Source organism: Lithobates pipiens, unplaced genomic scaffold, assembly GCF_037356315.1.
Source record: "Lithobates pipiens isolate NorthernLeopardFrog02 unplaced genomic scaffold, aLitPip1_a1.2 Scaffold_25, whole genome shotgun sequence".
In the NCBI taxonomy this organism is placed as follows: Eukaryota; Metazoa; Chordata; class Amphibia; order Anura; family Ranidae; genus Lithobates; species Lithobates pipiens.
In genome coordinates this window covers 206,124,171-206,140,902 of record NW_027507787.1, presented here as the reverse complement: position 1 = coordinate 206,140,902, position 16,732 = coordinate 206,124,171, and the positions used below count along the sequence as shown (strand labels likewise).

The 16,732-nt window shown below is 40.9% G+C and overlaps 1 protein-coding gene across 4 annotated transcripts in view; it reads right to left on the bottom strand.

Moving 5' to 3' along the window:
* Window positions 1-563: 563 nt before the first annotated feature.
* Window positions 564-16,732, bottom strand: part of ALDH18A1 (aldehyde dehydrogenase 18 family member A1) — a 62,275-nt gene continuing 46,106 nt past the window's right edge. For all 4 annotated transcript variants that reach the window (XM_077455490.1, XM_077455489.1, XM_077455487.1 and 1 more), the window contains 6 exons: window positions 15,872-16,009; window positions 15,298-15,493; window positions 13,044-13,165; window positions 8,732-8,918; window positions 5,991-6,086; window positions 564-2,333 (listed from right to left, as the gene is read on the bottom strand). In XM_077455490.1, coding sequence (XP_077311616.1) covers window positions 2,152-2,333; window positions 5,991-6,086; window positions 8,732-8,918; window positions 13,044-13,165; window positions 15,298-15,493; window positions 15,872-16,009 — 921 coding nt within the window. In that variant the 3' untranslated portion in view covers window positions 564-2,151. The remainder of the gene's footprint in view (window positions 2,334-5,990; window positions 6,087-8,731; window positions 8,919-13,043; window positions 13,166-15,297; window positions 15,494-15,871; window positions 16,010-16,732) is intronic.

Below are 16,732 nucleotides of genomic sequence, written 5' to 3'. Positions count from 1 at the left end.
TCAGTCCCTCCCAACTGCGGCCCATCAGTCCCTCCCAACTGCGGCCCATCAGTCCCTCCCAACTGTGGCCCATCAATGCCGTCTGTCTCCTCAGCACAGCTCTGAGCTGAGAGCATCTTTCATACAGCTTAGAGTCAGTGTTCTATTGAATATGGTCTCCCTTCCTCCCTTCTCACACGGGATGAGAGAGAAGACAGTCGGTCTGTTTATTCTCCCCTCTGACTCTCTCCTTCCCGCAGAGCACACACAGGAGGAGAGTCAGGCGGAGAATAAGCAGACCAGCTGTCTCCTCTCATCCCGTGCGAGAAAGGATGGAGGGAGGGCAAAGGGAGGATGGGAGGCAATATTCGATAGAGCACCGGCTCTGAGCCGTATGAGAGACACTCATCACAGAGCCGTGCGACTAGGAACCCTTGCTGGCCTGGCTCCTGTAACATGCACAGTATTTTTGAAGGTGTATAGGGCAAACAAAGCATGTGTAGCCTAACAGTGAAACAGGTACACCATAGCTGCATACAAATGCTTACATTTGAGCAAAGAAAACCCAGTAAAGACTTAAAAACTCAAAAAATATGAAAATAGTTTAATTGAAAACAATGAAATGGTATTTTCAAGTGTATTTAGAAGACATTTTCATAAAGTAGGACGATAGCCCATCTTCATTTATTTGGACTTTCGACCTGTGGATCTAGACCTTAAAATCCATTCTCTAAGCTTCCTGAAAATAGATCATTCTGTGCTATGCGGCTTAGAACAATTGCATTTAAATCAAGCTTGAGCAAAGCAGCTAGTTTAAAGGCTGGGACCTAGGTGTCTCATCATGGGGAAAGGCGAGGATCACGTCAGGTAGCCCTCAAGAGATGAAATCCAATACTTAGAGCCCTTCTCTGTCCTTAACCCTCAAGAGATGAGATCCAATACTCAGCGCCCTTCTCTGTCCTTAACCCTCAAGAGATGAGATCCAATACTAAGAGCCCGTCTCTGTCCTTAACATGGGGTAGGGGCATTTGAAAGTTCATCTCCAGTACTGGAGAAGATTTGAATGGTGTGAGGAAAGTGTAGAACAAACAAGGGAAACGGGAAGGTACACATACATTTTTAACTCTTCCCATTCTACAGATATTGCGATTTCAACGTTTATTTCAATTGGATAGATTTTCTGTCACTTGTTGACACTCTCACAAGGAGAAAAAGTGAGCAGAATTCTCCTTAATTCTTCCCCATTATTTAAAAGCATAAACTCTGGGCAGATTGATCCTTTAAAAAGACAAAATCATCTTCCACGTTCAAGGTAAAGGTACCATGTCCTATCATGTCTCCAACCTACCCTATTAATACGTGCCTTACTATCGCTCACCTGCAGCTTCTTGCTCCATCACAGCCAACACTAAAATCCCTAGTGTCGGTAAATGTCAGATGCTAGGGAGAGCAATGACAACCCCCCTCTGTTATGGGACAGTACTAAGGTTGAGTGACTAGTAGCTATTAGACTCAGGCACTGACACATAGGAGGTCGTCACATACTTTCCCATACATTAGAACACTGTGTATTGCTGCCTACTGCAATGGAGGAAGAAGTGGCAGTTGTCGACAAGGCAAGTATTAGTGGTTAGAAAGGCCCTTTGCAAACATGCTGCACTTGCCCCCGAATTGGGAAGGTGACAATATTCTACTGCCTACATGGTACTGTATTTTATCTATAGCTGGGGCATTGCTGCTTGCTCACAAGGCTTCAAATGCCTTATAATGGCTGCCTTATGCCATTTTTCAAAAAAAAATAAAAAATAAAAAAAAAAGGGTCGGAGGAATTTAAAGGATTAAAAAGAGCTGAAATCTCCAGAGGCTTCAGTACTACTGTAAAATTCTGAGTCGAGTTACGCTCGGTTGCTCTTGTAATAACCGTATTCTAAGTGCCATTTCATTTATCAAGCCAACATTTTGATTGTGCTGCCATCAAAGCTTAAAATTACGATCAAAGTCCCTAGCCAGCCACAATCCCCAGTGTGCACAAGTGAGTTGGTGGGGGCAGTAAATGCTCCCTTTGCTATATTCTAGGGTGCACAATCTTTATCTCCGTGTAGGAACTGATCAGCGATTCCTGACTCTAGAGGAGGCCTGTACTGGTAGAGCGGAGAGGTAACAGTCTGGGTTTTAGCTGGTGGTTCTCTGTGGCACTGGGATATTTTCGTGCAGGTACTTCATGCTGCCATGTTCAGAAAAGTCGGAGACAACGTGATTCTCCCCCCGTAGTAACCATTTTGTGGTGAGCAATCCCTCTATACCAACAGGCCCCCGGGCATGGATCCGGGCTGTGCTGATACCCACTTCTGCTCCTAAAAGGAAAAAAAAAAAGGTTACGATTGAAAGAATATGGCAGGACAACTAGAGAAAGGTTAAAGAGCAACACCAGGAAAATACATAAGTTCACAAAATTGGCAATCTAGATACAGGAGTTCCTGCTCCATGAATGGATGTAAATGGGTTAACAGTGTTGACTGGTCATTGTGAGGTTTTTAACCAGTTGAGCTCTGGAAGGTTTTACCCCCTTTATGACCAGGGCATTTTTTGCTATTTAGCACCGTGCTACTATTAACTGGCAATTGCATGGTCATGCAACACGTTACACAAATTAAATGTATGTCATTTTGTTTTTCCACACAAAAAGCTTGCTTTTGGTGGTATTTCATGACCACTGAGTTTTTTTTTTTTTTGCCGAAATGAGCGGAAAAGAGAATGGGGAAAAAAAAAAAAAAGTTAAAAAAAAAAAAAAGTTAAAAAATAAATAAAAATAAAAAATAAAAGAAATTTCTATTCTCCACATTCAGTAATAAAACATATCCAATAAAATCAAATGTCTTCATAAATTTGGACCGGCTACATTTCTTTGGTGTAAAAAAAATTAAATCACAATAAGTGTATATTAATTGGTTTGCGCTAAAGTTGGTATGCATACATATTTAGAAATTAATCAATTCTGATGTACCGACAGCCTATCATTTCGTGAGGCCCTTAAAATGCCAGCACAGTACAAATGTCCAAATAAATGACCTCTTTAAAAAGCAGACAGTCCAAAGTTGTAAGTAAGAGGCATGGCATTTTTTTTTAAGTTTTAATTTTTGGACATTTTTTAGATAATTAAGAAATGAAATGGAATATAAATTTTTTTCTTCTCTACATACTGTCACCAGTGCACTACGGCATCATCATATGATTGATGTGATGGTGATCAGGGATACTAACTGGTGACAGTAAGAAATTGTTTTTAAATCATTTTTTAAACTTTAATTTTTTCAAATCCTTCCATCAGAGTATTTCAGCGATACTTTACTGCTCTGGGGTGGGGAAGCAAATCGTTTAGACTGTCATGAATGGGTCTGCATTTATGAATTTATGACAGCTTGCTTTCTGTTGACATGCTGTGATTTGCTACAGCTAACCACATGGTACTGTGATTGGCCAAGGTACCATGTAATAGCTGTGGGCCAATCACAGCATCACTACAGAAAGCACAGCTGTTATGAATGAAAGTCTATACATTTTGATCATGTGATCGCTAGCAGCTGGGTACCAGGAACCGTGATCCGCTGTGTCTGGTGAACACAGCGGTTACGGGAGCAGTGCGCAAGTGCCAAGCAATGTATATATACACGTCACTGAGCCTGCCCATGCTGGCCTCCCACAGCAAGTACTTTGGAGGGTCTTAAAGCGGTTACACTGTACAAGGGTACAACTTGGCACTGGAAAAAATTATTATTTTTTTGTCCTTTTTTGCTTGTTTTAGACTGCCCCCTACAGTTGCACTAAGGTGGTCCTGCCATTTGGGGGTTCGTGTGCCACGTTTCCACGCCGGGCTTGTCCCTTTCGTACTGGTTTTGGAGGTATGTACTTGGTCCTTATAGGTTACATGTATTATCCATCATGGATGGGAATTGTGGGACATTTGGCGGTTTTTAGCACTGTTGAGATTCCTTTGATTGATGCAGTATTTACTGGTGTCTACATTTTTGTATTAAATTGTATTTGTTTCTTTTTCCTTATTATAGAATTTGTCTTTGTATGATGGTCTCATCCCATTTCCCCTGATGAAGCCGTTTGTACGGCAAAACATGTAGGGAGGATCTTGACCCATCTGCACACCCAGGTTTATATCATCTTGGCCCTACGTTATTGGATGTGCTTCTATCCATTTATGACTGTACAACTCTCTAACATTTATTGTGATTTTGTATCTTGTTTTATTGTGAATAAAATTGTTTTTTTTAAATATATCTCTTGTTTATGACTAATCTAGGCACCGCAATAATCCCCCTTCCCTCCAACTACCTTTTTTTCTACTATACAACCTTCATCACAAACCTTTGAAGCTGTACAGCAGCTCACGCAGGCACGATAGCGAGCACACTGCGGGAGCGTGCCCGTAGGTTGGACGGACTCTATGTCCGCCGGACCCGTGATTACCTATTACAGAGGCAGAACAGGGAACTACCTTTGTAAATGAGGCGATTCCCCATTCTGACAGGTGGCCTGACATGGATCTACTGTTCCCAGTGATCTCTGTCATGATCAAGCAAGCCCATCCCCCTACAGTTAGAACACATATATGGAACACATTTAACCCCTTGATCGCCCCCTAGTGTTAAACCCCTTCCCTGCCAGTGACATTTATACAGTAATCAGTGGCTATTTATAGCACTGATCGCTGTATAAATGTCAATGGTCCCAAAAAAAGTGTCCGATCTGTCCACAACCATTACTAGTTTAAAAAGAAAAAATTATAATTGGCATAAATCTATTCCCTATATCGTAGATGCTATAACTTTTGCGCAAACCAATCAATATATGCCTATTGCGTTTTTTTTTTTACCAAAAATATGTAGAAAACGAAATATCGGCCTAAACTGATTAATACATTAGTTTTATATATATTTTTTGGATCTGAATTTTATCAAAAAGTAAAATACATTTTTTTTTAAAGTGTCTGTCTTTTATTTATAGTGCAAAAAATAAAAACTGCAGAGGTGATCAAATGCCACCAAAAGAAAGCTCTATTTGGGGGAAAAAAAAGGACGTCCATTTTGTTTGGGTACAACATCGCACGACCACGCAATTGTCAGTTAAAATGACGCAGTATCGCAAAAAAATGGCCTGGTCATTAAGGGGGTAAATCCTTCAGGGGCTGAAGTGGTTAAAGTGTAACTGCACTTTAATGCAGCCAGCCTTTGAGTAAAGCCTACCCCATCTGCTCTCAGTCATTTACTAACCTGTTCTCAAGGCAAAGATCTTGGCTATGTGGCTTCCAGAGCAACACCCAGCCATTTGTCAAAACGTACACTGAGCCTGTGCATGTACACTGCATATTCGATGCTTTAGCACGTAAAAGCCTACCCACGGGATTAAATGCAGAGTGCAGCATGCATGCACAGGGCTTGGGCAGAGGTGAGGGAGGGGGGATTTTGACCAGAAGCTGCGCGACACCAAACACAAAGCTTGTTGGATTGGGGACAAGTGAATAAAAAGACTGGGCGAAGGCTAATCAAAGTGCAGCTGCACTAAAAGTTGTAGTAACACATCAGCTTTCTCAATCTTTTTACCCAAGAAGAACATTTGAAATAACATTCAGGTCTCAGGGAACGCTGCTGAGCCCAATGGGGGTCATTAGGTGATCAGTGGGAAGAATGCCTCCCTTGCCCTGGTGGTCATAATGCCACCTTTGCAGCGAGCTTAAAAGATCATTGGTGTCATGCTATTGACTCTGCCAAGTCAGGATGGACCTGGAACCAAAACGACACCATCAGATGGGTGGTCAATTTACTACAGTTCAGGAAACCCCCTTTTCACTGCTAGAGGAGCCCTAGGATTCAACAAAATCCTGGTTTGGAATGACCACTTCATATGTATGCTCAAAACAGGGCTATACATATAAACAGTTACTAATATGTGATTATAAATCTCACAAAACAAAAACGTGTACATTAAATAATTCATGTTACCTAGTCCAAATCGATAACCGTCTGAAAATCTAGTGCTGGCGTTCCAGAACACACAAGCGCTGTCTACATGTTGGAGAAAGTATTCTGCTACGGACTCTGCAAAGCAAAATTCAAAATGTCACAAAAGACTGAATAAACCTTAAACATGTCTTGAGGAGAGGCAACCAAACCAAAAAACCTTACTACTATTGGATGGGCAACTATAGTGAGTTAGCATTTTTAGTTTATAAAAAAATAAAAAATAACAATCATCTAATATTTCTACTACTAGTAGGATGGTTGCAAGTAGTACTTGTGCCTTGCAGGGCCAGGGCATTGGGTTCTACCAAGCAACCCTGAGTGGAACCCGTTGGTTATAATAGTTACACATATTAAGAAACGATATGGCTTCTTCTTGGCTTCATAGTTACAAGAGGCTGGAGTGAGAAACAGAAGAGCAAACACCACCCTATTGGCTCCTGTGTCATGCCAAGATCACCACACAGAACCTTTGTGCCCTGATTGCACATTGTGTGATGTTGTGTGATGGCTACCCATTCCATTAGGACTGGGCTCTCTGTTTTAGTAAGTACAGTACCCCCTGGAACATTTTGTAAATACCTGTTAATCTAGCCAGTAGAACCATTAGGTCTGGTTCACGCACACATGCGGCCGCGGGTTTCGTGCCTGGGGATTGCTGTGTCCCTGTTCACCGGTTCAGGTGTGAACAAGGTCCAACTCTTTGGCTGAATCAGACCCAAAGACACACAGCACCCTTTATAAATGCAGACTGCGGCCGCCCTGGACCTGTGTGAACCGGCTCCATTGAGAGGCTGTCATGCTCGCCTGTCATGCCAATTGGATCCGGAGAAACCCACATCCAATTCGCATCAATGTGAACCCAGCTTTAGATAGACACATCCTCTGATAGCCTGGACAATGCTCTTGTTTCTATTGTGAAAGGACAGCAGTGTTGTCACCCTTGCTGCTTAGATGCCGGCACCATTGATGGCCCTATCCAACAACCACACCCAACTCTGCCTACAGCCCTTACAGCGGTATTAGACCCAAAAGTGTCATTTTATTGCAGCTTACACCATTGGCAGATGTGGCGGATGCATTTGTTTTCTTTTTGTTTGGGGCTTTTCCCCTCTGTTTGCACCCAGTGATCTGGCCAGTAACACACCACCTGTATTACTGTTGCTAAATTCTAGATCAAGGCACATCAGAGACACTTTTGCACAGAAAAATTATCAGTCTGGGTGGAGGAGAGTGTTAGATCTACTAGAAGATTTAGATACACTAACAAATTGAAGCCATACTCCAGCTAACATGTTATAAATGGTTACGGTAGTTTTATTTTTACTTTTTGGATAAAGGTTTTACATAAATAAAAGCTGATTATTGTAAGCACCCTTGTCTGTGGCAAATGGTTTGTTTCATTCCTGCAAGTGCTACATCTGCCAGAGAGCTCATGCTTTTGAAAAACAGACTTACTGGTCAGATCACTAGCTGAAAGGAAAGAAATACTTGAAGGAAAAAACAAAAAAAACAAAAAAAAAAAAACAAATGAAGCCACCACATTTAAGAATTGGTAAGGTGCAATATAATGTTTGCTTTTGGGTTTAACCCCTTTTAAGAACGGACCTTTTTCTGACATTTGTTATTAACCAGTAAAATCAAATTTTTTTTTCTAGAAGAAAAAATAAATAAAAAAAATAAAATAAAATATATATTATATATATATATATATATATATATATATATTTTTTTTTTTAGCAGAGACCCTAGAGAATAAAAATAAAATGGCGGTCAATGCAATATTTTGTGTCACACTGTATTTGCGCAGCAGTCTTTCAAGCGCAATTTTTTGGGGGAAAAATACACTATAATGAATTAAAAAAACAAAACCGTAAAGTTAGCCCAATTATTTTGTAGAATGCAAAAGATATAACGCAGAGTAAATAGATACTGTAAAGTAATGATGTAGATTTACAGTTAGGCTGACAAAGTGGGTTAATAATGCTTTAAGGTTGACAGCACTGAGCCCCATCTGCAGGAGATTAGGAAATTAATCAAAAAATTCTGTAATGCCACGTACAGAAAAATCTTGGATGGTTTTTCCGGACGGAATTCCGCTCAAGCTTGGCTTGCATACAGACGGTCACACAAAAGTTCACTGAACTTCCGACCGGCCAAGAACGGGTGAGGTACAACACTACGACGAGCCGAGAAAATTAAGTTCAATGATTCGGAGCATGCGTAGGAATTTTGCGTGTTGAAATTGCTACAGATGATCGGAATTTCCGATCGGAACTTTTTCTGACCCAAAAAAAAAATTGAGAGCCTGCTCTCAATCTTTTGCTGGCGGGAATTCGGACAGCAAAAGTCAGATGGAGCATACACACGGTCGCATTTTCCGACCAAAAGCTCACATCGTTTTTTTGCTGGCCGAATTTCGGATTGTGGGTACGCGGCATAAGTCCTTTCACCCCCTAGCAGGATGCAAGAGTCTAGCTTGCCGGCTGAATGTATAAAAAAATAAATTTTATATATATATATATATATATATATATATATATATATATATATATATATATATATATATATATATATATATATATATATATATATATATATATATATATATATATTATATATTATATATATACACACACACACATACATATATAAACATGAAAAATACTAGAAGCTTTATATGGATTAGATGTGGATACAGCACTCTTAGGACAAGAGCTCACCATTCTCTGTAACAATGGCATCGGTGTGGGAGCTGCCATATTTGTGGATATGCTCAATTGCATCTTCAACACCATCAACCACCTCAATACAGCATTCCAGATCTCCATATTCTGTCCTCAGGGACTTCACCTCTGAGGGGCTGAAGGTCAAATAGGAGGCAAACTTGGGGCCAGCATGGATCTTTACCTGGGAAGGGAAAGAGTTTTGACATTTTCATTAGACAAGCAAATAAGGGTATTTATTATCCATGTTATTCCTCCATCTTGTACACTATATAAGCTTCTCACAAATCATTCTTTCAATCCTTTTCCCAAAACATTAAAAATAAAACTCGACTGGAAATTTTGCACAATCATTTCAGTTTTCCTTGTGTCGGCTTTTATAAAATCAGTGCCCACATAGATAACATACAAATTTACAAAAAAATGGGAGGAAAAGATGCAAAGATAACATTTTATTAAAATAGTAACAAATACGAAGTTTTTTGCCTTGCCATTTAAAAAAAATAAAGCCTTATACAGCAGAACAAAACCCCAATATTTAGAGGTATATTAAAATGTTTTTTGCTGTGTCTTTTTGATGAAATTCTCAATAAACTTTCTATAATTAACCACTGAAAGGTTTCACCCCCTTTCACGACCAGACCATTTTTTTTGCGATTCGGCACTGCGTTACTTTGACAATTGTGCGGTCGTTTGACGCTGCACCCAAATGAAATTGAAGTGATTTTTTCCCCCAAAATCAGAGCTTTCTTTTGGTGGTTATTTGATCACCTCTGCGTTTTTTCCCCCCATAAAAATAACAAACAAGTTACTGCACCTTTACTGCAGTCCAGAAACAGAATATAATTGACCATTCTCTTAAAACGTCACTGTGCACTAAAATACAAGAGACCAATTATAAAATCATGACCCGGTGGTATCTTACACCTAGTCGCCTACATGCCATTTTCCCAGATACGTCAGCAAGTTGCTGGCGATGTCATGAGGAGAGGGGGTCCATGTTACACATGTTTTGGTCCTGCCCTAAGTTGACGCCTTTCTGGACTGCAGTGCGAACGGTGTCTCAAAAATTTACGGACCTGCTGATTCCCAACGACCCGGCGTTCTTTCTACTCCATGTGTCCACCCTGCCCCCCCGAAGATACAAGAGATCTATACTGCGACACTTGACTAACGCTGCCAAATCCTGTATCCCCCTACTGTGGAAACAAGACTGTTCTCCGACCGTAGCAATGTGGTTGAGGAGGGTAGAAGACATGAATAAAATGGAAGACTTTGTGTTGACAGCGCAACACAGACAGGACACCTACAGGAAAACCTGGTCTCTCTGGAATATGTTCATACTTTCAGATGAAGGAAAGTCGCTGCTTGCGACTTGAGCTGTTGTGATTACATGGACACAAGGCAGTACACTGAGGTTCCAATCCCATGGACGGCTATCTCAGTTGCACGCCTCCCATTGTCCCTCCACGCCCCCTCTTCTCTCCCGATCCTCCCCCCTCTCCCCTGTAACTTACCTTTCTTTCTTCTTTCATTCTTTTCTGGTAGCGATATGTCGACCTATATTGTTTAGATCTTGGCTATACCAACAAACTGGACCTTGGGGACATATGGACCCTGGTGATATTCTCTTTCTTGTGCTGTTGGAATATGCACCGTATTTTATATCTTGTCAAGATGAGTGACTTGGAGGCTGCAACCTCCATTTTTTTTTGCTACCGCTGTATGTTAAACGGGCCCTTGTCCCATTGTTGAAAACTAATAAAATATATATTTGAAAAAAAATAAATAAATAACAAACAAGTTATACTTACCTGCTCTGTTGCAGTGGATTTGCACAGAGAAGCCCGGATCCTCTTCTCAGGTCCCTCTTCTGTGCTCCTGGCCCCTCCCTCCCGTTCAGTGTCCCCACAGCAAGCAGCTTGCTATGGGGGCACCCAAGCCGAGTCACAGCTCCCTGTGACCATTCAGACATGGAGCCCCAACCCAGCCCTGACCCTCTCACCCCTGATTGGCTAGCTGACTGACAGCAACAGCCAATGGCACCGCAGCTGTGTCTCAGCCAATCAGGAGGGAGAATATTGGAAGGTTGAGACAGTCGTGGACATCCCTGGACAGGGAGGGACCTCAGGTGAGTATTAAGGGGGCTGCTGCACATAAAAGGCTTTTTATCTTAATGCATAGGATGCACTAAAAACCACTTAAGGACCGGAAGGATTTATACCGTTAATGACCAGGGTTACTTTAACTGACAATTGAATAGCCGTGCGAAGCTGCACCCAAATAAGATTGATGCCCCCACAAATAGAGCTTTCTTTTGGTGGTATTTGATCACCTCTGCAGGTTTTATTTTTTGCGCTATAAACAAAGAAAAACTAAACAATATATATATATATATATATATATATATATATATATATATATATATATATATATATTTTTTTTTTTTTTTTTTTTACTTTCTGCTATAAAATACATCCAATAAAAAAAAAATATTTACAAAATCTAATGTCTTAATCAATTGAGGCCAATTTGTATTCTGCTACATATTTTTGGTTAAAAAAAAAATCCCAATTAATGTACATTGATTGGTTTGCGCAAAAGTTATAGTGTCTGGGATAGATTTATGGACTTTTTTTTTTATTGTTCTTACTAGTAATGGCGGTGGATCAGCGGTTTTTAGCGGGACTGCGAAATTTTGGCAGACGAATCTGACACCAAGCGACACTTTGGGACCAGTAACACCAATACGGTGATCAGTGCTATATTATATATATATATATATATGCAAAAAAAAAATGCACCGTCACTGTATAAATGGCACTGGCAGGGAAGGGGGTTAACATCAGGGGCGATCAAAGGGTTAAGTGTGCTCCTAGGGAGTGCTTTCTAACTGTGGGGGGAATGCAGTGACTGGAGGAAAACAGATCCATGTTCCTGCTCAGCAGAAACACAAGATCTCCATTTTTTTTCTCCCTCACAGAACAGCGTACTGCCTTGTTTACATAGGCAGACCACTGTTCTGCCTCTCCTGTGAATCAGTGGTGGGTTCCGGTGGCCATTGTGGGCACCGGACCCACTGATTGGCTCCCGATGTGTCCAACCACAGCGGGAACAGGGCTAAGGTGGCACGCTTGCCCCAGACCTGAGAAGAAGAATCACGTACAGGTATGTGATTTTGCTCTTAAGGTCCACCCTGCCGCAGTATATGTACATGGGGGCAGTTGGTCCTTAAGGGGTTAAAGCAGTATAAACCCAAAAAACAAATGTATAATCTTGCAGGTTTTACCAGTCCTTAGATGTGGTAGTTGCATTATTTTTGTAATTGTTTAAAGTGGATTCACCTAAGACCTAGTTATTACCAACATCCCATAATGGATAACCGTAAAGAAAATTGTAGTGCCCCCCAAAAGAGAAAACACAAGGGACTCGACACATTTCAGGATTTCAATGCTAACCCCTTTATCAGGGGCATTTGTTTCAGAAGATATCAAGACAACTGACAATCTATAATAGAGCATAACAAAGTTTAGCATATGAACATCAAAATAGACAAAAAAAGTGAGCACCTTTGGAGACGGGACAGGACTCACCGATCAACTGGATACTGGATTCCTAAACTGCCAGTAATAGAGTATGTGTATATAGGTAAATATATACAGATGTCGAAAAAAGAACTCATGGGAGTAGAAGATAATGACCCTGGCTGTTCCTAGAACCGCAACAGGACCACACCAATGCTCATTTTTTTGTCCATTTTGATGCTCAACTTTCTGCCATGTTCAATTATAGATTGTCATTTGTCTTGATATCTTGTGAAACAAATGCCCCCAGATGAAGGGATGAATATTGAAATCCTGAAATGCGTCCGTCGAGATTACAGGTGATCAACAACTCCAATTGTATCAACTGTACTTATGTTTTTACCTATGCTATATATGGTGATGTATGCATTATTTTTGTAAGCACCCCTGTCAGTAGCAAATGGTTTATCTCAACCTAACTGCCACTTTTTTTGGACAGCTTGGTCAGTTAAAAATATCACATTTTTGTTTTTGGAATTTAATGCCACTTTAAAGCAGATAAGATTTTTTTGAAGTCCCCCTCAAATCCTTTTCTTGTCATATTCCCTGGGAAACACAGAAGATTGATGGGGTATAAATAAGTCCTGATTCATACTGGACCCCCTCTATCAGGGTTCTAGTCTCTTTGGTTTACTAAGCATCCATCGTTTAAGGGGAGAAACTCAACAGCATCTTCTCCTCCATACCCCTGAATCTCCATGTTTGTTACAGACAGCACACATTACCTGCTCCACTCTTAACATGTCAATGATCTGGTCAAACAGCGGAGTCCTCAGGATATCTCTGTGAATCAACAGGGTCTCCATGGCATTGCAAGCAGCTGGGTATTCACACTTTGAATCTCTCACTAGGGCACAATGATGACAAAAGGTTAATGACATTACTACTATATATCACAACAATTAAAATCAATGGGGTGTTCATCTCGTTACACCAAGCATGAAATGTATGGAACAGCAATAAGACAAGCACATTTTTTATAAAAGGCAGACATGCGTCCTAAAGAGAACTATTCAAGAGTCTGTAAAGGTATATCTTGTAGAAAAAAAAACCCAACAAGGTCAGACAGAGGTTAAAGTGGTTCTAAAGGTTCAAGGTTTTTTTTTTTTGGTTACCTTAATGCATTCTATGCATTAAAGGTGAAAAACCTGGGTGCAGCTCCCCCTTTCCAGGTCCCCCTTATACTTATCTGAGCCTGATCTCCATCCAGGAATGAGAGCCGCAGCTCTCCCGGGTCTCTCTCGCTCATCATCGGCTCACACAGCAGCGGGAGCAATTAGCTCCTGCTGCTGACAATCAGAGCCAGTGAGCCAATCAGGGGTCAGTGAGGGGTGGAGGCGGACCGAGCTCGAGTGAATGGCTTGCTTTTGGGGGCACATGGCGGGGGAGGAGAAAGCATCTGAATATGCGACATTGCCCATCTCGCTACTAGGAGTAACATATGAGCCTAGGAGCCAGCATGGCCGGCAGTGAACCCAAAAAGAAGAGAGAGCCAGGACTGCTCTGTGCAAAACTACTGCACAAAGCAGGCAAGTATAACAGTTTTTTTTACATTTCCTTTAGAATTACTACCCCTCAAGAGTAAGGATTCACCGTGTTATAAAGATAAAATATTAGCAGTAAAAATTAAGAAAAAGAATCGTGGAACAGCAAAAAGGATAAGTTTGCTCCATGTTCCTGATGATGACATCAGAAGATTGGCAGAAAGACCTTAGAAAAAGTAGTAACAGGGCACTTGGTGGCAATGTGGCCCTTACATTTATTTTTGATTTTGAAACTATTAAAGCGCACAATACTTTTTTTTTCTTGCTCTTCTTTTTCCCCTCTCTCCCACACACACTATAAGGGATAAATAATTATCACAGATTTTATAGAAGGTTTATGTTAACATTTGGAGTTAATGTTCAGGAAGACTCGATTAGGGTTTTTTTTTTTTTTTTTTTTTAGATTTTTATGTTGGGTTTGGTGACCAAAAGTTAAGATTCACCAACCACTCACTGGTTGTACTGTCACTTAGGAGTTGGGGCAGACTCCCTCGTTATTGATTATAAACATCTCACCTTCTCCACTGAAATAAGGGTGTAATGACTGATTGTCGAATTGAGGGATACCAGGAATCTCAACAGTCAGGGAGGTTGGGTTCCTTAACCGGGGATGTGTCGGAGTGAATTCAACCTTCTAAAATTTGTGTAGCGAAGTGATTTTCTTCTCCTCTTTTTTCTTAATTTATTTTTGGTTTCGTTTTCTTTTATTTTCTTTTAGTTCTTTATATTCTTGTTTTTTTTTTTCTTAAATAGAACACTTTGAGATGTTTATATACAATCTCTAATATTATGCAAATGTCATATATGGACATGTGTTTTGGTCTTTGATTGTTATGCCGAGTCTCAATAAAAAAAAAAAAAAAAAAAAAAAAAAAAAAAGAAAGTAGTAAGAGAACCAGAATGGTAAAATGTTGCCAACAATGCCAATATTCCTAAATGGCACAAAGTTAAAGGAGAAGTACAGGCAAAGCTCGTTTGACTGTACTTCTCCTGTGGATCACAGGAGTGCAGTTCTTCATGCCTGGACCAGCACCCGGCTCAGCCTCTAAGCGAGTCGCTAAGAGCCTAAGCTGGCCGCTCCCACCCCCTCCACAGCCCAGCGCTCCAGTGAGCACAAGGGGCAGAACAGAGAGCCGGTGACTGACAGTCACCAGCTCTCTGCTCAAGCCCTGCTCATTGCTCGGTTCTCAGCGTTAGAGCCAGTGGGGGACCGATGCTGCACCCACCTAGGCCCATATGATTCCAAGAAACAACCAAAAAAATAAATAAAAAACACACAACACCACCACACACTTCTCTTTTAAGAATATAAACAGCACTGTGCACAACACTAATGCAGTGTGCTGGATGCCTGTTGGGTCCTGGAAAGGTCAGATACAAGGTAGATCTCTAAATTTGACTTCACCCAGAAGAGTAGGTGGAACACTTCACTTACGGATTCTTGTAACCTTCTCCACACTGGCCTCGCTGTCTACGTAGACGTGACATATCCCTTCACTGTGCCCCATGACAGGGATTCCTTTAGCTGCTTTCTGGATGTCTCTGACCAGCTGAGAGGAGCCCCGGGGAATGATCAGGTCAATCAGCTTGTTTAATCGGCACAAATCTTCAACCTCTTCTCTGGTGTTCACCTAGAAGTTTAAAGACACATAACTAGCCAACCTTGAGAAAGATATATACTGTCTTTATAACCGATTTGGGGGCTCCAAATTATTGGCAAATTAGGTCTAAAATAACCAAATCTGTCCATTAAGCATGTTGTGTATGGACACTCTTACCATAACACAAAACCATTACATGTAAGATTTTTCTGTCTGTATACATCAGTACAATCTGTGGGTTGATGGCCATGGTCTACAGGAAACCTTTATGTTCACATTTTCTAGAATACAAATAGCGCCCAATGCTATTTTAGCTACTCTTCAGTCTTCTCTTTCTAGCATATCTATAATATACAAAAGATCCTTTCCCAGTTATCCAATGGGTACTTACAGGAGCCCAGTACATACCAGTTGGACTGCATCCTTGACTCCATGGAGTGAGAGAGCCTCCTGGGTGAGACGGTACAAAGTCTGGTTGCTGTTGGAAGCCTCTTTTCCTCCTTTTAGCAAAAGTCCATTACCACTAGCGATAGCTAATGCTGAAACCTGGTATGCAGAGCAAAACAAAGTGGTTATCCACTGACAGCAGGGCATATTAGAAAGAAATATAACATGACACTTTAATCTTTCTAAACTGAGAGCAGTAATCTGCCTTGGGATAACCTGGCAGAACTGAGAAGATCCCACAGAAGCCAACGCTTCCAGTCTGGATTTTAACATGCTCCCTCCAGTACCTGTCAAGGTGTCCCTACAGGAATAGAGCTCACCTTGATATCAGTCTATAAAGCGGCATACAACAGTGCATAAATATATACTACTGTGGCACCCCAAGTGGCAATGTTCAACAGAGCAGTGTGGACACCCCTCTGTGGGCGAGTACGATACAGCAACATAATCTACACCTGAATCTTTAGGGGGGCGAAATAGAAAAAGATTTGCCTGTAACTGCATAGATTAGTACAATTGATATAAAAAGTCTACACACCCCTGTTAAAAGGTCAGGTTTCTGTGATGTAAAAAAAAAAATTGGAGAAAGATAAATAATTTCAGAACCTTTTCCATCTTTAATGTGACCTATAAACTGTACACCTCAATTGAAAAACAGCTAAAATCTTTGGGGGGGGGGGGGGGGGGGGGAGAGAATAAAAAAAACACTAAAATAATGTGGTTGTATAAGTGTGCACACCCTCTTATAAGTTGAGATGTAGCTGTGTTCAGAATTAGGCAATCACATTCAATCTCATGTTAAAATGGAGTCAGTACACACCT